Source organism: Rana temporaria, chromosome 3, assembly GCF_905171775.1.
Source record: "Rana temporaria chromosome 3, aRanTem1.1, whole genome shotgun sequence".
In the NCBI taxonomy this organism is placed as follows: Eukaryota; Metazoa; Chordata; class Amphibia; order Anura; family Ranidae; genus Rana; species Rana temporaria.
The window spans coordinates 31363601-31379174 of NC_053491.1; the positions used below are offsets into that span (position 1 = coordinate 31363601).

At 42.1% G+C, this 15574-nt stretch overlaps 1 protein-coding gene across 12 annotated transcripts in view; it reads left to right on the plus strand.

The window, feature by feature from the left end:
- The window catches only part of AKAP13 (A-kinase anchoring protein 13), a 423120-nt gene that overhangs the window by 385302 nt on the left and 22244 nt on the right, over positions 1-15574 (plus strand). For all 12 annotated transcript variants that reach the window (XM_040342370.1, XM_040342380.1, XM_040342375.1 and 9 more), the window contains 7 exons: positions 2065-2203; positions 4182-4294; positions 5916-6062; positions 8230-8480; positions 10515-10640; positions 10722-10839; positions 14116-14367. In XM_040342370.1, coding sequence (XP_040198304.1) covers positions 2065-2203; positions 4182-4294; positions 5916-6062; positions 8230-8480; positions 10515-10640; positions 10722-10839; positions 14116-14367 — 1146 coding nt within the window. The remainder of the gene's footprint in view (positions 1-2064; positions 2204-4181; positions 4295-5915; positions 6063-8229; positions 8481-10514; positions 10641-10721; positions 10840-14115; positions 14368-15574) is intronic.

The following is a 15574-nucleotide window of genomic DNA, read 5'->3' on the forward strand; positions in this document are numbered from 1 at the left end:
TTGAGTTGTTTGGAATACAGGAGCAATCATTTTAAAATGAAAATGAATGGACTGAAATCACATTGCACAGAGACATGCAGTGCGATTCATATGCAGTTCCCTCGTGTGAATGGGCTCTTAAGCTTACATATTTATTTTGGGAAGAGGTGATGAGCTCAGGCGTGTTGGGACACGAGTCTGAACAGACCTGAGCTATCCCACCAACATCATGTCAAAGCTGACAGCCAATCCTAGCATTCCCCGCCCCGCAGCCTCACCGATATTTGCAGCTGTAGGGCAAGGGATGCCTCCACCACCTGTGATTGGCTGTCGGCTCCCTGGCGGGATAGCTCAGGTGGGTTCAAACTCGTGTCCAAAGTTACCTGAACTCATCCATAGTAGGAAGTAATAGGAATATATCAAACCTTTGCATGACTTTGATGTGCAACAGCAGCCAAGTTGCTTTTTATCATTACTCAGCCATGTCCATCAAGAGCAAAATGCTGAGAAACCATCCCTTCCCTCAGGGGCGGACTGACAACTCATGGGGCCCCGGGCAATAGGAGATTAATGGGCCCCCAGGCAATAGATTATGGGGCCACACAGTATACACACACTTACACAGTATACACACACTTACACAGTATACACACACTTACACAGTATACACACACTTACACAGTATACACACACACAGTATACACACACACAGTATACACACACACAGTATACACACACACAGTATACACACACACAGTATACACACACACAGTATACACACACACAGTATTCACACACAGTATAAACACACTTACACAGTATACACACACAGTATACACATACACACACAGTATACACACATAGTATACACACACAGTATACACATATACACACACAGTATACACATATACACACACAGTATACACATATACACACACAGTATACAGTATACACATACACACACAGTATACACACACACGCACAGTATACACACACATGCACAGTATACACACATGCACAGTATACACACATGCACAGTATACACACATGCACAGTATACACACATGCACAGTATACACACATGCACAGTATACACACATGCACAGTATACACACATGCACAGTATACACACATGCACAGTATACACACACGCACAGTATACACACACACAGTTTACACACACACACTTACACAGTATGCACACACTTACACAGTATGCACAGTATATACACAATATATACACACAGTATACACACACACAGTATATACACACACACACAGTATATACACACACACACAGTATATACACACACACACAGTATACACACACAGTATACACACACACACAGTATACACACACACACAGTATACACACACACACAGTATACACGCACACACAGTATACACACACACGTATACACACACACAGTATATAGACACACACACACACAGTATACCCCCACACACACAGTGTATACCCCCCACACACACACACAGTATACACACACACACAAATTATATGTATGCATGGGGCAGTGCCCTAATGGTCAGTCCCCCCCCCCCCCTGCCTTCCCTCTATCTCCCCAAATCTGCTCATTGCATAAAATGGCATTGCTAGTAGATGTCCCTATATACCCTGTGCCAGTCTGTAAGGTCATATAACTTTTACATGTCCCTGTATGTATAATGCTAGGGAACTTTTCTACTTTTTGATGACCTTCCCTAAAGTTAGAATGTGATAGAAATCTCGTAGCTGCAAGGAGCAGAGACATTGTGTCTCCTATAAACATGAGCATTTTAGATCCCTATCAAAGAACTTTTATTATAACAAGCAGAATATATTGGGTTATTTGTATCAAATTCTTCACTGAGATGTGTGATGCCAGTCATTCTATTGTCCGGATTAAACTCCGAAGTGTAGGAATTATTTAATTGCAGTGGTGATAGTGAATGAATACATTTTGCAAATATGCTTTTTTAATATACCAGTTGTTTCAGTGTTTTTTAGCCATGCATAAAATGTTTTTGTTTTGCCATGCGTATGTTCTGCTCATTCATGGTGGGCACTTTTTTTTTTTTTTTCAGGTTCCCAACCGAAGGAAAGACCTCGCTCAGCAGTCATTGCACCGGATGAAGTTGCCTTCTCATCTCTCAGCTTTTCAAACAGAAGGCCGCAGACTACAATCTCCATATCCAAGAGTATCTCCACACAGAATATTGCAGGGTATGGAAGTCGGCATAGGCAATTGTAGCTGCTGTGGAGCTAGATTCTCTATGGGTATTTAAAATTGCAGTGGGGAACACATACACAATATTGTCAGAAGTATTGGGACGCCTGCCTTTACACATGCATGAACTTTAATGACATCCCAGTCTTAGTCCGTAGGGTTCAATATCGAGTTGGTCCACCTTTTACAGCTATAACATCTTTAACTCTTCTGGGAAGGCTGTCCACAAGGTTTAGGAGTGTCTCTATGGGAATGTTTGACCATTCTTCCAAAGTGCATTTTTGAGGTCAGGCACTGATGTTGGATGAGAAGGCCTGGCTTACAGTCTCTGCTCTAATTCATTTCAAAGGTGTTCTATTGGGTTGAGGTCAGGACTCTGTGCAGGGCAATCAAGTTCCTCCACCCCAAACTCACTCATCCATATCTTTATGGACCTTGCTTTGTGCACAGCTTTTGAAGCAGCAAGATAAAATTACACTCTGCAGAGATCGGTGTGAGCTGATTAAAGGAAAGACACACACCACCTTCACACAAGGACAGAGCTGATGCTGTCAATCACAGGCTGTATGTTGGAACGCCCTCACCTCTCACCCTTTTACCTCATAGTGTTAGGAAAACTTGTCAGAAATGACTCATGCTGATGGCAGAGGAGCGAAGCAGCAGACAGAAATGACACTTGGTGCTCTGGATTGAGACAAGTACACACTATAGAGGGATATGCTTTGTTCATATTTTATGGGAAAAACTTTTTCAAAGAAATACATTCCTAACAGAAAAAACACTGCGCAGAAACAATAAAGGTGTAAATGCTGCCAAGTACCAAAAATTGTAGATACAAATTAGAAAGCAAGTGAAAAAGGAAGAGGTACAGAGCAAAAACTTTTACTGATTGATAGAGGTACCTACATTGCGAATTAAGGTATATGTATAAAAAACACAAGCAATGTATATATAGGAATTACATATGATAATGTAAAGTTTCCAATAGTGCAAAAAAGCAAAAGTTCATATTAAATGAAAAAAATTATTATAAATAAGTGCAGTCCATACACATATAATTGTGAATAATATAGAAAATCCAAAGAATGAAAAAAGTCCAATGTGAATCGCCAATGCAGTATTCAAGATGTGACATCCAAAATAATCCAAACGATCTTATCCACCAAAACAAAACACCCAAGTGATGAGGTATTGTAGTCTGCTTACCGAAGCTATTGACCACTACAGCGGTCAGTATGGGCACAGGATATTTTTATAGTCTCCCAACAAGACTGAGGGGTGTCCGGTTCCTAGATCCTAGGTAGTACCTTCACAATGTGTCTCAGAAGGGAGAAAAGAAATGGAATCCCCATAGCGTGATATTGTTTCACCAGCGGTATTTAATAAAAAGTAATGCACTTACATTTAAGTAGAGAATGCAAACACATAAAAGTATGGCGTCCGCCTATACGAACGACTGATCTCGGCGTCTTCTCCTCAAATTCTCCCGCTGTTCCTGCTTACTATGTGAGACGAGATGGCGTCGGGACGCAAGCCACGCTGAGGTTTACAGCCACTTTAATATTTAGCTACAGATTGCACTAGGCATTTTTGCTTTGCTAAACTCTTGCTGCCCATATAATAACCAATTCCCATGGTCCTTTTGTTTTGACTTTGGTTGCATTAAAATGGTCAAACAATGGTCAATCCATAAACCATACACACATGGCATTTTAAGTGCTTATCTAGGAAATTCTTAGGGGTTTATTTACTATAGCTGGAGAGTGCAACATTTAGGCTAATTTCTGCAGAGAAACCAATCGGCTTCCAGGTTATATTGCCAAAGCTTCATTGAACAAACTGAGATTAGAAGCTGATTGGCTACCATGCATAGCTGCACCAGATTGTGAGTGCTCCAATTTTAGTAAATCTCCCCCTTGTGTTTTGCATTAGCTTTGTAGTAATTTGACCTGGGACCTTTTTATTTTTATTTAGGGTTGGATGTGATGAACTTATTTGGCAGAACTTTAAGTCTTTGTCGCAGTCAACGGACTCTTTACACAAAATCAGCAGGGTCAATGCATCTACAGAGTCCCTCGTCGATGAAGGTAAGACCCCCATGTACAATGTGTGATTTGTTAACCATAAACTTCTAAGATTATATGAAAAAAAAAATGGAAAAGTATACAGAACAGTCAGTGGCACAATAGTACATTAGCACGACGCATTGCATGCTAGTTTCTGAAAACACATCTCCAACCCAAAACATTCATCAATCCCATATTATAAATATAGCATGGTGTATGTGTAACCCATTACATTAGTCATGTTTACTGTTATTGAGGCCCCATGCACATTGGAAGTTTTTGGATGTTTTTACAGCTGCTGTTTTTGGCTTCAGACGTTTTTTTTTTTTTATTTCTACAGTCCATAAACTCTCCATGTTATCCTATGTGTCCATGCACACATAGGCCGTTATCAGCAGTTTCTGGCTAGGGTGTTTTTGGTTTAAAAAAAAACTAAAAAAGTGGTGGGTTTTGAAAAGAGTTTTTCAGCGGTAAAAACACTCTATCGTCAAAAAGCGCTGATAAATGCAGATAAAGCATCAAAAACTGTGCTCGCCAGTGTTTTTTTTTTCAATTTTTTATCCATTGTAAAAAATAGATGATAATAATAAAATTTAAAAACGCTAACCGCTAAAGGCTACTGCCATTTTATAACGTTATTTTAACGTCCAGTGTGCATGAGGCCTTAAAGGGGTTGTAAACCTTCCTGTTTTTTCACCTTAATGCATCATATGCATTAAGGTGAAAAAACTTCTGTCAGTCAGTGTCCCCCCAGCCCCCCCGTTTTACTCACCTTGAATGTCCCATGCCGAGGACGCGCAGTCTCTCTGCCAGGGGTTCTCGGCTCTTCATTGGATAGATTGATAGCAGCGCAGCCATTGGCTCCCACTGCTGTCCATCAAATCCATTGACCTGGGGGCGGGGCCAAGTCCTGCAATCGGCGGCTATGGACGCTGGACTCGGGAGCACGCCCGCAATGTAACCCCCTTGGGAGAGCTCTTCTTCTAGGGGGTTATCTAATGCGTCAGAGAGCCGCAGAGGGACCCCAGAAGAGGGCGTTCGGGGCCACACTGTGCAAAACGAACTGCACAGTGGAGGTAAGTATGACCTGTTTGTCATTTAAAAATAAAATAAAATTAAACCTTTAGTGTCACTTTAAAGTAAAAGTAAAAGAAAATCCCAAATGTTTGGGTTGTCCCCAAAGACTTAATAGAGGGGACAATTTCCAGTGGATAGACTAGTTCTGGTGACCTGGGGAGGGGATGGTTACTTCCTGATTTCGTTATAGGACAGGAAGTAAAGATAAATCTCCTCCATAGGAGACAGGTGGCAAAAAAATTAAAAATGCACATATATTCTGACCTTCCTTTACTCTAAAATCTAAAAAAAATATATATAAAAAAAATTGGCCTATAATTCTATTTTAAAGCAATTGCCACAAGAAATAAAATTGACTGTGCTGCTTGTGTGAGGGACTTGGCTCAAAAACCGCCAAGAAGATGATACTGTTCATCCATTAACTTGTATATCAAGTCAAAATGTATTTAAAAATTTTGCTCGTCTTGCAAAACGCTCTCAAACCAAGTTACTCTCAATCCAAGGGTTTTACTGTATTTTGAAAATAATGTATTTTAGTAATGGAATCTCTTTACTCTGCGGACAGGCACAGACATGAATGAGGGACAGCTCATGGGGGAGTTTGAGGCAGATTCCAAGCAGCTGGAGGCAGAATCCTGGAGTCAGACGGTGGAAAGCAAGTTTCTTAAACAGCTAAAGAAAGAGGTGGTGAAACGGCAGGACGTGATCTACGGTAAGAACTAAACTCCGGAAGATGAGTTAATACACAGGAATTGGATGGAGTAGTTGAATGCAGCATCAGTGAACAAAAGAGAACAGAGATGGGTCACTCAATGAGCCCTCTTCTGGGGTGGGTAATGGCCTTCCATAGGGAGCAGTACAAAGAAAGCCAACTATCGTGTACTACCATTCCATACCATTCCATATCAACATCATCATTTGCCCCGATTTTGATTTTACTCCACAGAATTGTTGGATTTCATGTTAAAAAAAAAAAAACACATGAACATGTTGAGACCTAATTTTTTTATTTTCGATTTTCGGTTTTTATTGAAAACATTTCAGACAGTAATACATATACACAGAAAGAAAATCGGAGGTATAAAGCTCTGTTCAACATATAAAACGGACCAAACCTTAGGGCAGAAATAATGCAGTATAATTATATTTTGATATCCACAACAAACATCTCTATTTACAATCCAGCCCCAACTACCATGAATAAAGCTGTTCATAGATGGTTTGAATCTCAGCCAGTTCAGCAGGACTGGCTGAGATTCAAACCATGTGTGGGCAGGTTGATCGTACCCAAGTTGATCGACCAACCAGCCTCTCAGATTTTTCATGCGATTATTGCTAGCAGTCACTGGCAATAATCGGTGTGTTCTACTGACTGGGATGGCTCCCCCCACCAGGAGAACACATTAGCTCCACGGGAGGGATTCCCCCCATCAACATTGACTGTGGTAATGGGGGAATTAAGCGACTTTTCTTTTTTGTAACCCATGTCTATGGCCAGCCTAAGAGAGGAGAGTAATGCCGCGTACACACGATAATTTTTCGGCATGAAAAAAACGAAGTTTTTAAAAACGTAATTTAAAATGATCGTGTGTGGGCTTCACACCGTTTTTCGGCTAATTTATTTATTTTTGTCATTTTTCAGAACATGCTGCATTTTTTAATGGCCTTTTAAAAAAAATTGTTTTTCGGGTTGTAAAAAATGATCGTGTGTGGGCAAAAACAATGTTTTAAACCCGCGCATGCTCAGAAGCAAGTTATGAGATGGGAGCGCTCGTTCTGGTAAAACTACCCTTCATAATGGAGTAAGCACATTCATCACGCTGTAACAGACAGAAAAGCGTGAATCGTCTTTTACTAACATGGAATCAGCTAAAGCAGCCCAAAGGCGAATAGAACTTCCCCTTTAGAGTGCCGTCGTACGTGTTGTACATCACCGCGCTTTGTTCATCATTTTTTAAAAACGATGGTGTGTAGGCAACGTCGTTTTTAATGATGAAGTTGGAAAAACTTCGTTTTTTGGACATGCTGAAAAACAACGTTTTTTATGCCGAAAAATGATCGTGTGTACGCGACATAGGACCATTCATAAAAAGGGCAAGTAAGAGTGGGGAAAGAAAGTGAAAGGAGACAGTCGGAAAGGAGTGAGACCACTTGGAGCACAACTTTTTTAAAACCATTTCCCCCAAATCTTGGTGGATGTTAGATGGTCCATAAAGAATCATCAAAGAATCATCAAAGTCTCCAGGGAAAGATTAAAGTGGTTGTAAACCCACTTTTTGTACTTTTACCTACAGGTAAGCCTATAACAAGGCTTACCTGTAGGTAAGGAGAATATCTCCTAAACCTGCACGGTTTAGGAGATATTCCCCTCGCAATGCGCCGCTGCGCATGCGCAGGGGGGATCTACGGCGAAAGGACCGGCAGCCGCCGGACCTTGCCGAGTTTTAAATCTCCCGCGCGCACGTGCGGGAGTGACGTCATCGCCGCTCCAGCCAATCACAGCGCTGGAGCGGCGATACCCGGAAGACACGCCAAGGCAAGATGAAATCTCGCTCTGCGTGAACCAGGTAAGTGCTACGCACCTCGTTCCGAGGTAAGTATTTCATAATGAGCTAATATGCGGTGCATATTAGCTCATTATGACTTTTCCCTTACAGGAGGAAAAAAAAAAAAAAATTTCATGCGGGTTTACAACCGCTTTAAGTATTCCGAGGGGAGAAAACCTCTACTTTTTTTTTTTAGCCTCATCATGGAGTCGTCCATTTTTCATACACTGAATACCATGACGTTTTCTTTGGTTGTGTAAACAGTGACTGGTTTTAACACAAAAATTGTTTGTAGATAGTAGTTTGATTCATCTTCCTGGTACTTTTGTGCAGAGCTCATGCAGACAGAAATGCATCATGTCCGGACTCTGAAGATTATGAATGAAGTCTACTACCGGGGAATGCTGACTGAGCTGCAGTTTGAGCAGAAAGTTCTAGAAAAGATCTTTCCATGCATAGATGACTTGCTGAACATCCACACCCAGTTCTTCCAACGGATTCTGGAGAGAAAAAAGGAGTCGATGGCTGAAAAAAGCGAGCATAACTTTGTCATCAGAAGGATTGGGGATATTCTGGTGAATCAGGTAATATCTGTAGTAAGGATGATCTTTTCATCTCTTTCTATTTCTCTCTCTATAATATAATATATAGTAAAGTGTATGTATGTATGTATGTGTATATATATATATATATAATCTGTTACATTGCTGGGAATGTGTTACTTTGTGAATTTCACAAGACTAAAGTAATAAATTAACTAGTAATCCATATGAACTTGGCAACAACTGTATGGTGCTGTGTATATCTAGACTGAGCACATCCACAGTTTAAAATTAGTGGGCCAGATTCACAGAAGAAGTACGCCGGAATATCTCCTGATACTCCGGCGTACTTTCAAATTTGCCGCGTCGTATCTTTAGTTTGAATCCTCAAACCAAGATACGACGGCTTCTGGCTTCGATCCGACAGGCTTCGTACGCCTTCGGATCGTAGGTGCAATACTTCGGCGCCCACTGGGTGGAGTTTGCGTCGTTTTTCACGTTGGGTATGCTAATTAGCTTTTTCCGGCGATTCACAAAGGTACGCGCGGCCGTCGCATTCTCTTACGTCGTTGCTAGTCGGCTTTTCCCGGCGTATAGTTAAAGCTGCTATTTTGTGGTCTAAAGTTAGACTTGCCATGTTAAAGTATGGGCGTCGTTCCCGTGTCGAATTTTTTTTTTTTTTGCGTAAGTCGTCCATGAATAGGAAAGGACGTAACTCACGTCTACGTTCTAAAAATGACGTTGGTGCGACGTCGGGAAATTTCAAAACGGAGCATGCGCAGTAGGTTCGGCGCGGGAACGCGCCTAATTTAAATGATCCGCGCCTCATTTGAATTAGGCGGGCTTGCGCCGGAGGGATTTACGCTATGCCGTCGCAACTTTACAGGCAAGTGCTTTGTGAATCAAACACTTGCCCGTAAAACTTGTGGCGGTGTAACGTAAATGCGATATGTTACGCCGCCGCATTTGTACCTGAATCTGGCCCAGTACGTTTTTTGACTTTCAAAGTCTTTCAAGGAGGCGTTGCAAGAACAGCCACTGCTTTGGCGAAACGCGCTTGTATTGCTTCTTTCCAAATACATCAGTTGATCATTTTAAGAAGGTTGTTTTTAGATTCAAATTTGTTTTATATCAATCACAACAATAATTAAAGTGAAATACGACTAATCATATAAGAAAACTGTTCTTTATTAAGCCCTGGTTCACACTGGTGTATTTTAATATGCGATTTGACATGTCAAATCGCATGTCAAAACGGCTGCATTTGCCTGCAATAGCACCATCCTAATCGGTGCGACGCCGCATCTGTGGCTCTGCACCGATTTCAAAAAGTAGTTTCTGTACTACTTTTTGCGATTTCGGCCCACGATTTACATTGACATCTGTGCAGAAACCTGCACAGATGTCTCTGTAATCGGGACTGCCAGCGGGAGTGAAATTGTGTGAGTTCGGCTGAACTCGCATGGCTTCACTTCCGCAGCCCAGTGTGAACCTGGGCTTAAAGATGGTGTTCACATAAAGCCATTTATTATCACATAGTTTTTTGGATCCTTTGTAAATCAGAATAACATCATCCAAATGGCCCTGATAAAAAGTGTACATACCCTGTAATGTTTGGCCTTGGTACAGACACAGAAGGTGGCACGCACAGGTTAAATCGGCAAAGAGCAATTTTTCACATTTGTGGCTTTTTAAATCACAATTCGTGTCTGTGTGTAAATAGTCAGAGTTTCTTAGCTCTCTCATTAATGGCCCTAAGCAGGCTAGACACTGAGCCACGAGGAGGTAGAAAAGAACAGTCAAAAGACCTGCGTAAAAAGTAATGGCATTTTATAAAGATAGAAAAGGATATAAAAAGATACTCAAAGCCTTGAACTTGTCGGTCAAAATTTCACAATTTCTGCCACAAGTGTGAGCACAACCATATTTTTGAGGTCTGGAAATCCAGTAGACACCCCGTGAACATGAATTACTGGTTGACTGTTACTCTTTGCTTTTATAAATTATTGTAACAAAGAAAAACGTTCCATATTTTATTACTGAAAATTCAATATTTCTTTGTTTCTGTCTTTGCAGTTCTCTGGTGAAAAAGCTGAACACATGAAGAGAACGTATGGTAAATTTTGTGGCCATCACAATGAAGCAGTGAATTATTTCAAGGATTTGCTGTCCAAGGAGAAGAGGTTTCAGGCCTTTATTAAGGTATTGGAGATAACAACTCCATCTTTACATTATTTCTGGTTTCAGAACTATGCACATTACTAAGAGTCTGTTTTGTTTCAGAAAAAGGGAAGTAGCTCATTAGTCCGCCGTCTGGGGATCCCAGAATGCATACTACTGGTTACTCAAAGGATAACAAAGTATCCAGTGCTTTTACAGAGAATACTGCAATATACAAAAGGTAATCATTATGTGTGTTTTTTTTTTAAATAAACATGTTCTTTTCTGCTCTGTGTAATGTTTTTGCACAGAGCAGCCTGGGTCGTCCTCTTCTTTGGTCCCACGCCGGCGCTCCTGCCAGGTGCCCCAACAGGAAGCAGCTTGCTGTGAGGACACCCAAGCAGGCTCCCTCCCAAGCCACAGCTCTGTGTATCCACTCACACACGGAGCTGCTGCTCGGCCCGCCCCCTCCATCTCTTGATTGGGTCACTGGTTGTTAAAGACAGCAACATGAGCCATTGCCAAAAGCCAATCAGGAGTGTGAGTCCCTGGAGTGGCAAGGCTCACCAGGACATTGCTGGATCAAGAGGGGGCTTGGTTAAGTATTATGGGGGCTGCACACAGAAAGTTTTTTTTTTTTTACCTTAGAGTGCATGAAGGTAAAAAAAACTTGTGTCATTACAACCACTTTAACTTAGATTATGTTTTGTACTATAGACTTATTAATGTACAGTGCCTTGAAAAAGTATTCATACCCATGGCATGTTACAACCAAAAACTTATTTTATTTGGATTTTATGTGATAGTCCAACACAAAGTGGCATATAATTGTGAAGTGGAAGGAAAATGATAAATGGTTTTCCAAATGTTTTACAAATATGTGAAAAAGGTGTGGCGTGCATTTGTATTCAGCCCCCTTTACTCTGATACCCCTAACTAAAATCAAGTGGAACCAATTGTTTTCAGAAGTCACCTAATAGAGTCCACTTGTGTGTAATTTAGTCTCAGTATAAATGCATCTGTTCTGTGAACCCCTCAGAGGTTTGTTGGAGAACCTTAGTGAACAAACCGCATCATGAAGGCCAAGGAACACACCAGACAGGTCAGGGATAAAGTTGTAGAGAAGTTTAAAGCAGGGTTAGGTTATAAAAATATATATTTTTTTTTTTTACTTTCTGCTATAAAACATACTCAAATAAATAAATCAAATTTCTTCATCAGTTTAGGCCAATATGTATTCTGCTACATATTTTTGGTAAAAATCCCAAGAAGCGTATATATGGGTTTGCACAAAGGTTATAGGGCTAGATTCACGTAGATTTCGGCCGGCGTACCGTATCTCAGATACACTACTCCGCCGTAAGTTTGAGCCACAGGTCCTGTATTCACAAAGAACTTGCGCTGTAACTTACGGCAGCACAGTGTAACTGGGCCTGCGTAAGCCCGCCTAATTCAAAATAGGCTGGTTGGGGGTGTGTTCTATGTAAAATACTAGTGACCCCACGTATTTGACATTTTTAACGAACGGAACATGTGCCGTCCGTGGACGTATCCCAGTGTGCATACTCCAAATGACGTTGGCAAATTGTCATGCTTTCGACGTGAACGTAAATTACGGCCAGCCCCATTCACGGACGAGTTACGCAAACGACGTAAAATTTGACGCGGTTCCGACGTCCATACTTAACATTGGCTGTGCCATCTTTTTGGTGGTTTATATTTACGCCTGAAAACCCCTTACGTAAACGGCTTATGTTTACTGCGACGGCAAGGGCATACGTTCGTGAATAGGCGTATCTAGCTGATTTACATATTCTAGGCGTAGGAGACTTATGCCGGTCGTATCTTAGCAATATTTAAGCGTATCTCAGTTTGAGAATACGCTCAAATATACGACGGCGGGGATTCGGACTTACAATGGCGTATCTACTGATACGCCCGTCGTAAGTCTTAGTGAATCTACCCCATAGCGTCTACAAACTATGGGATATTTTATTTTTTGTTACTAGTAATAGCGACGATCATCGACTTTATAGCAGGACTGCAATATTGAAGCGGACATTCTGACACTTTTTGGGGACCAGTGACACGGATACAGTGATCAGTGCTAAACATATTCAATGTCACTGTACTAATGACACTAGCAAGGAAGGGGTTAAACATCAGGGGAGATCAAAAGGTTAATTGTGTGCCTAGCCTGTGTTTTACTGTACTGTGAGAGGTACTTTTACTATGGGAAGGGATGGAATTTTTTCCATCCCTTCCCTCCTGTCAGAACAGCGTCCTGCCTTGTTTACATAGGCAGATCACCGTTCTGCCAAACGATCGGCAGGTGCCAGCGAACATCAAGTCAGTGGTACCCGCGGATTGGCTCCCGATGTGTGTAATCACAGTGAGAGCGAGGCGGCGGTGAGCATGCACGCTCCCTACCCAGAAGTGTCTGATTTTATATATATATTATACATTATACACAAGCATGATCCGGTACACAGGCGCTGCCCTGTAGCAGTAAAACTGCTATAGGGTGGACGGGAAATTACTCTGTATTATGAGCAGTCATCAGTACATAGCAGCAGGTTGAAATTTTCATCCAGGTGTTGTTTACTGCCAAGTGCTTGTAATACAGAGTTTAAGCAAACTTTTTTGATTCCGTATCAGCAGATATGAGTAAATGTTAAGTCTTGAATGGAGGGGACGACGTGTGGTCCCTGAAAATGCGTTGGCTGTAGAACAAACTATACAAAAAGATTTTGTTCCGATAGTGAACTCTAACCTCTTGTATAGCGCTCCAATTTTTAAACTCCATTATTGCTTCCATAGTCCAAGATTGTTTTCAGTTTCTTGGTTCATGAGAGCAGCCCACTTAGAACTTAAATGCCCCACTGAGACACCACCAGAATGTTTTTACTAAATGGATCAATAGTGCTAAAATATATGTATTCAAGGTTAGCCCTCTACCACTTTAGAGGAGCTCCAGCCTCCTATGAAAAATTTAAAGTCAGCAGCTACAAAAACTGTAGCTGCTGACGTGTAGTAAACAGCCATTCACCTGTCCCACGATCCAGCACCATCCTCACCCCAGCCATTTTCACCCTTTGTGTCTCTGTCTCTGGCATTGGCATCTTTACTATGGGATGTGTGGGTGTCAGTCTGAATGGTCGGTAGTCTTCTGGGACCTGTGGCGTGTCCCAAAAGATTACAGGAGGGAGGGGAAGGTGAACTGCTTTCAATCACCTAGGCGGTCAGAGCGGGTACCAGTCAAAATCAGGTACCCACCCCCTTCCCCAAAAGCTCAATTTTACAAACGAGCTGGGGAGGAGGCCTTAAAGTGGAACTGTCCCTTTTGTTTAGAAGTAGTAGTGTCTTTCTAACTACCTGAACCCTGTAGTTTGGCACTTGTTTTGTCTAACCATAGCAGAGAAGACTTCTTCTCCACTCAATGAATTCTCTCTCTCTTGACAAGTGGAGGGGTCTGTGGTGTGTCTGTGTTTCAATCAGGTTTTTGATCTGTTTACAGAGAATGAAATTGAGCACCAGGAAGTGGAAAAAGCCCTGAGCTTGGTAAAGGATGTTATTTCTGAGGTGAATAATAAAGTAAAAAATTATGAGAAGAAGACGCGCCTTTCCGAGGTCTACAACAAGACTGATAGTAAATCGATACAACGCATGAAAAGTGGGCAAATGTTTGCAAAGGAGGACCTCAAGCGGAGGAAATTGGTCCGTGATGGCAATCTGTTCCTGAGATCCAGTCCAGCCAATAGAATTAAAGGTTAGACTTTGCCTACTCTATGCCTGGTAGCCACTGCTTTACCACCCTCTTAAGTGTTCCACCACAAATCACTTTTCAGAGAGTGGTATAGACCAGTGGTCATCAGCCCTGTCCTCAGGGCCCACTAACAGGCCAGGTTTGCAAGATAACTGAAATACATCACAGGTGATATCATTTGCTGCTCAGTGATTCCAGTATTGTAGTCTGCATCTCCCCAAGGTAATACATAAAACCTGGCCTGTTAGTGGGCCCTCGAGGACAGGGTTGATGACCACTGGTATAGACTGCCGCCCCCATGTGAAAGAGCCCTATGTAACAAGGGACATGTAACGAAAACTTGTACTGTGGGAAATGCAGGAGCTGACGTTGCTGACCTCCTTCTGAAAATGCTAGTTGACCGGCTCAAGACTAGTTGGTTTGACTTTCATACTTTTTGAGACAATATTCCTGAACGAGCATGCGTAAAGGAAATGTTAGAATGATAACTGAATTAGTGACCCATGGGGGTTGATTTACTAAAACTAGAGAGTGCAAAATCTGGTGCAGCTGTGCATGGTAACCAGGGGCGGACTGACCATTGGGACTCTCGGGCACTGCCCGAGGGCCCCATGCCACTAGGTGGCCCCATCAGGGTTGCCAGGCTCAGTAAAACCAGGGACAGTATGTAAAAATCTGTGGTTTTTTTTACATCTGTCTCTGATATGTCCAAAACAGACATGCTTTTGATGTGAAAATCCTGAGATTTTCGCTGCCCTGCCTCTGCACTGCCTCCTGGCGTGTTAACCATCTGTAAGCCCGGGGGCCCCATAATCTTCTATTGCCCGGGGGCCCCATGAGTTGTCAGTCCACCCCTGATGGTAACCAATCGGCTTTTATCTTCAGTTTATTCAATTAAAGCGGTGGTTCCCCTAAAAATAAAATGTTGACATCGCATTTAGCAAATAAATTACAGTTAGAATCGTCTTGTTTTATTTAAAAAATACCTCCGTACGTATCGTTTCCATTATTCGGTCCCACCGCCACTTCCGGGTACGATGCAGGCGGTGGGCGTTCCTAATTGATTGACAGGCATCCGAACGACGCATCCATCGCGTCACGAGATGCCGAAAAAAGCCGAACGTCGGTGCGCATGCGCCGTATAGAGCCGCACCGACGTTCGGCTTTTTTCGGCATCTCGTGACGCGATGGATGCGTCGTTCGGATGCCT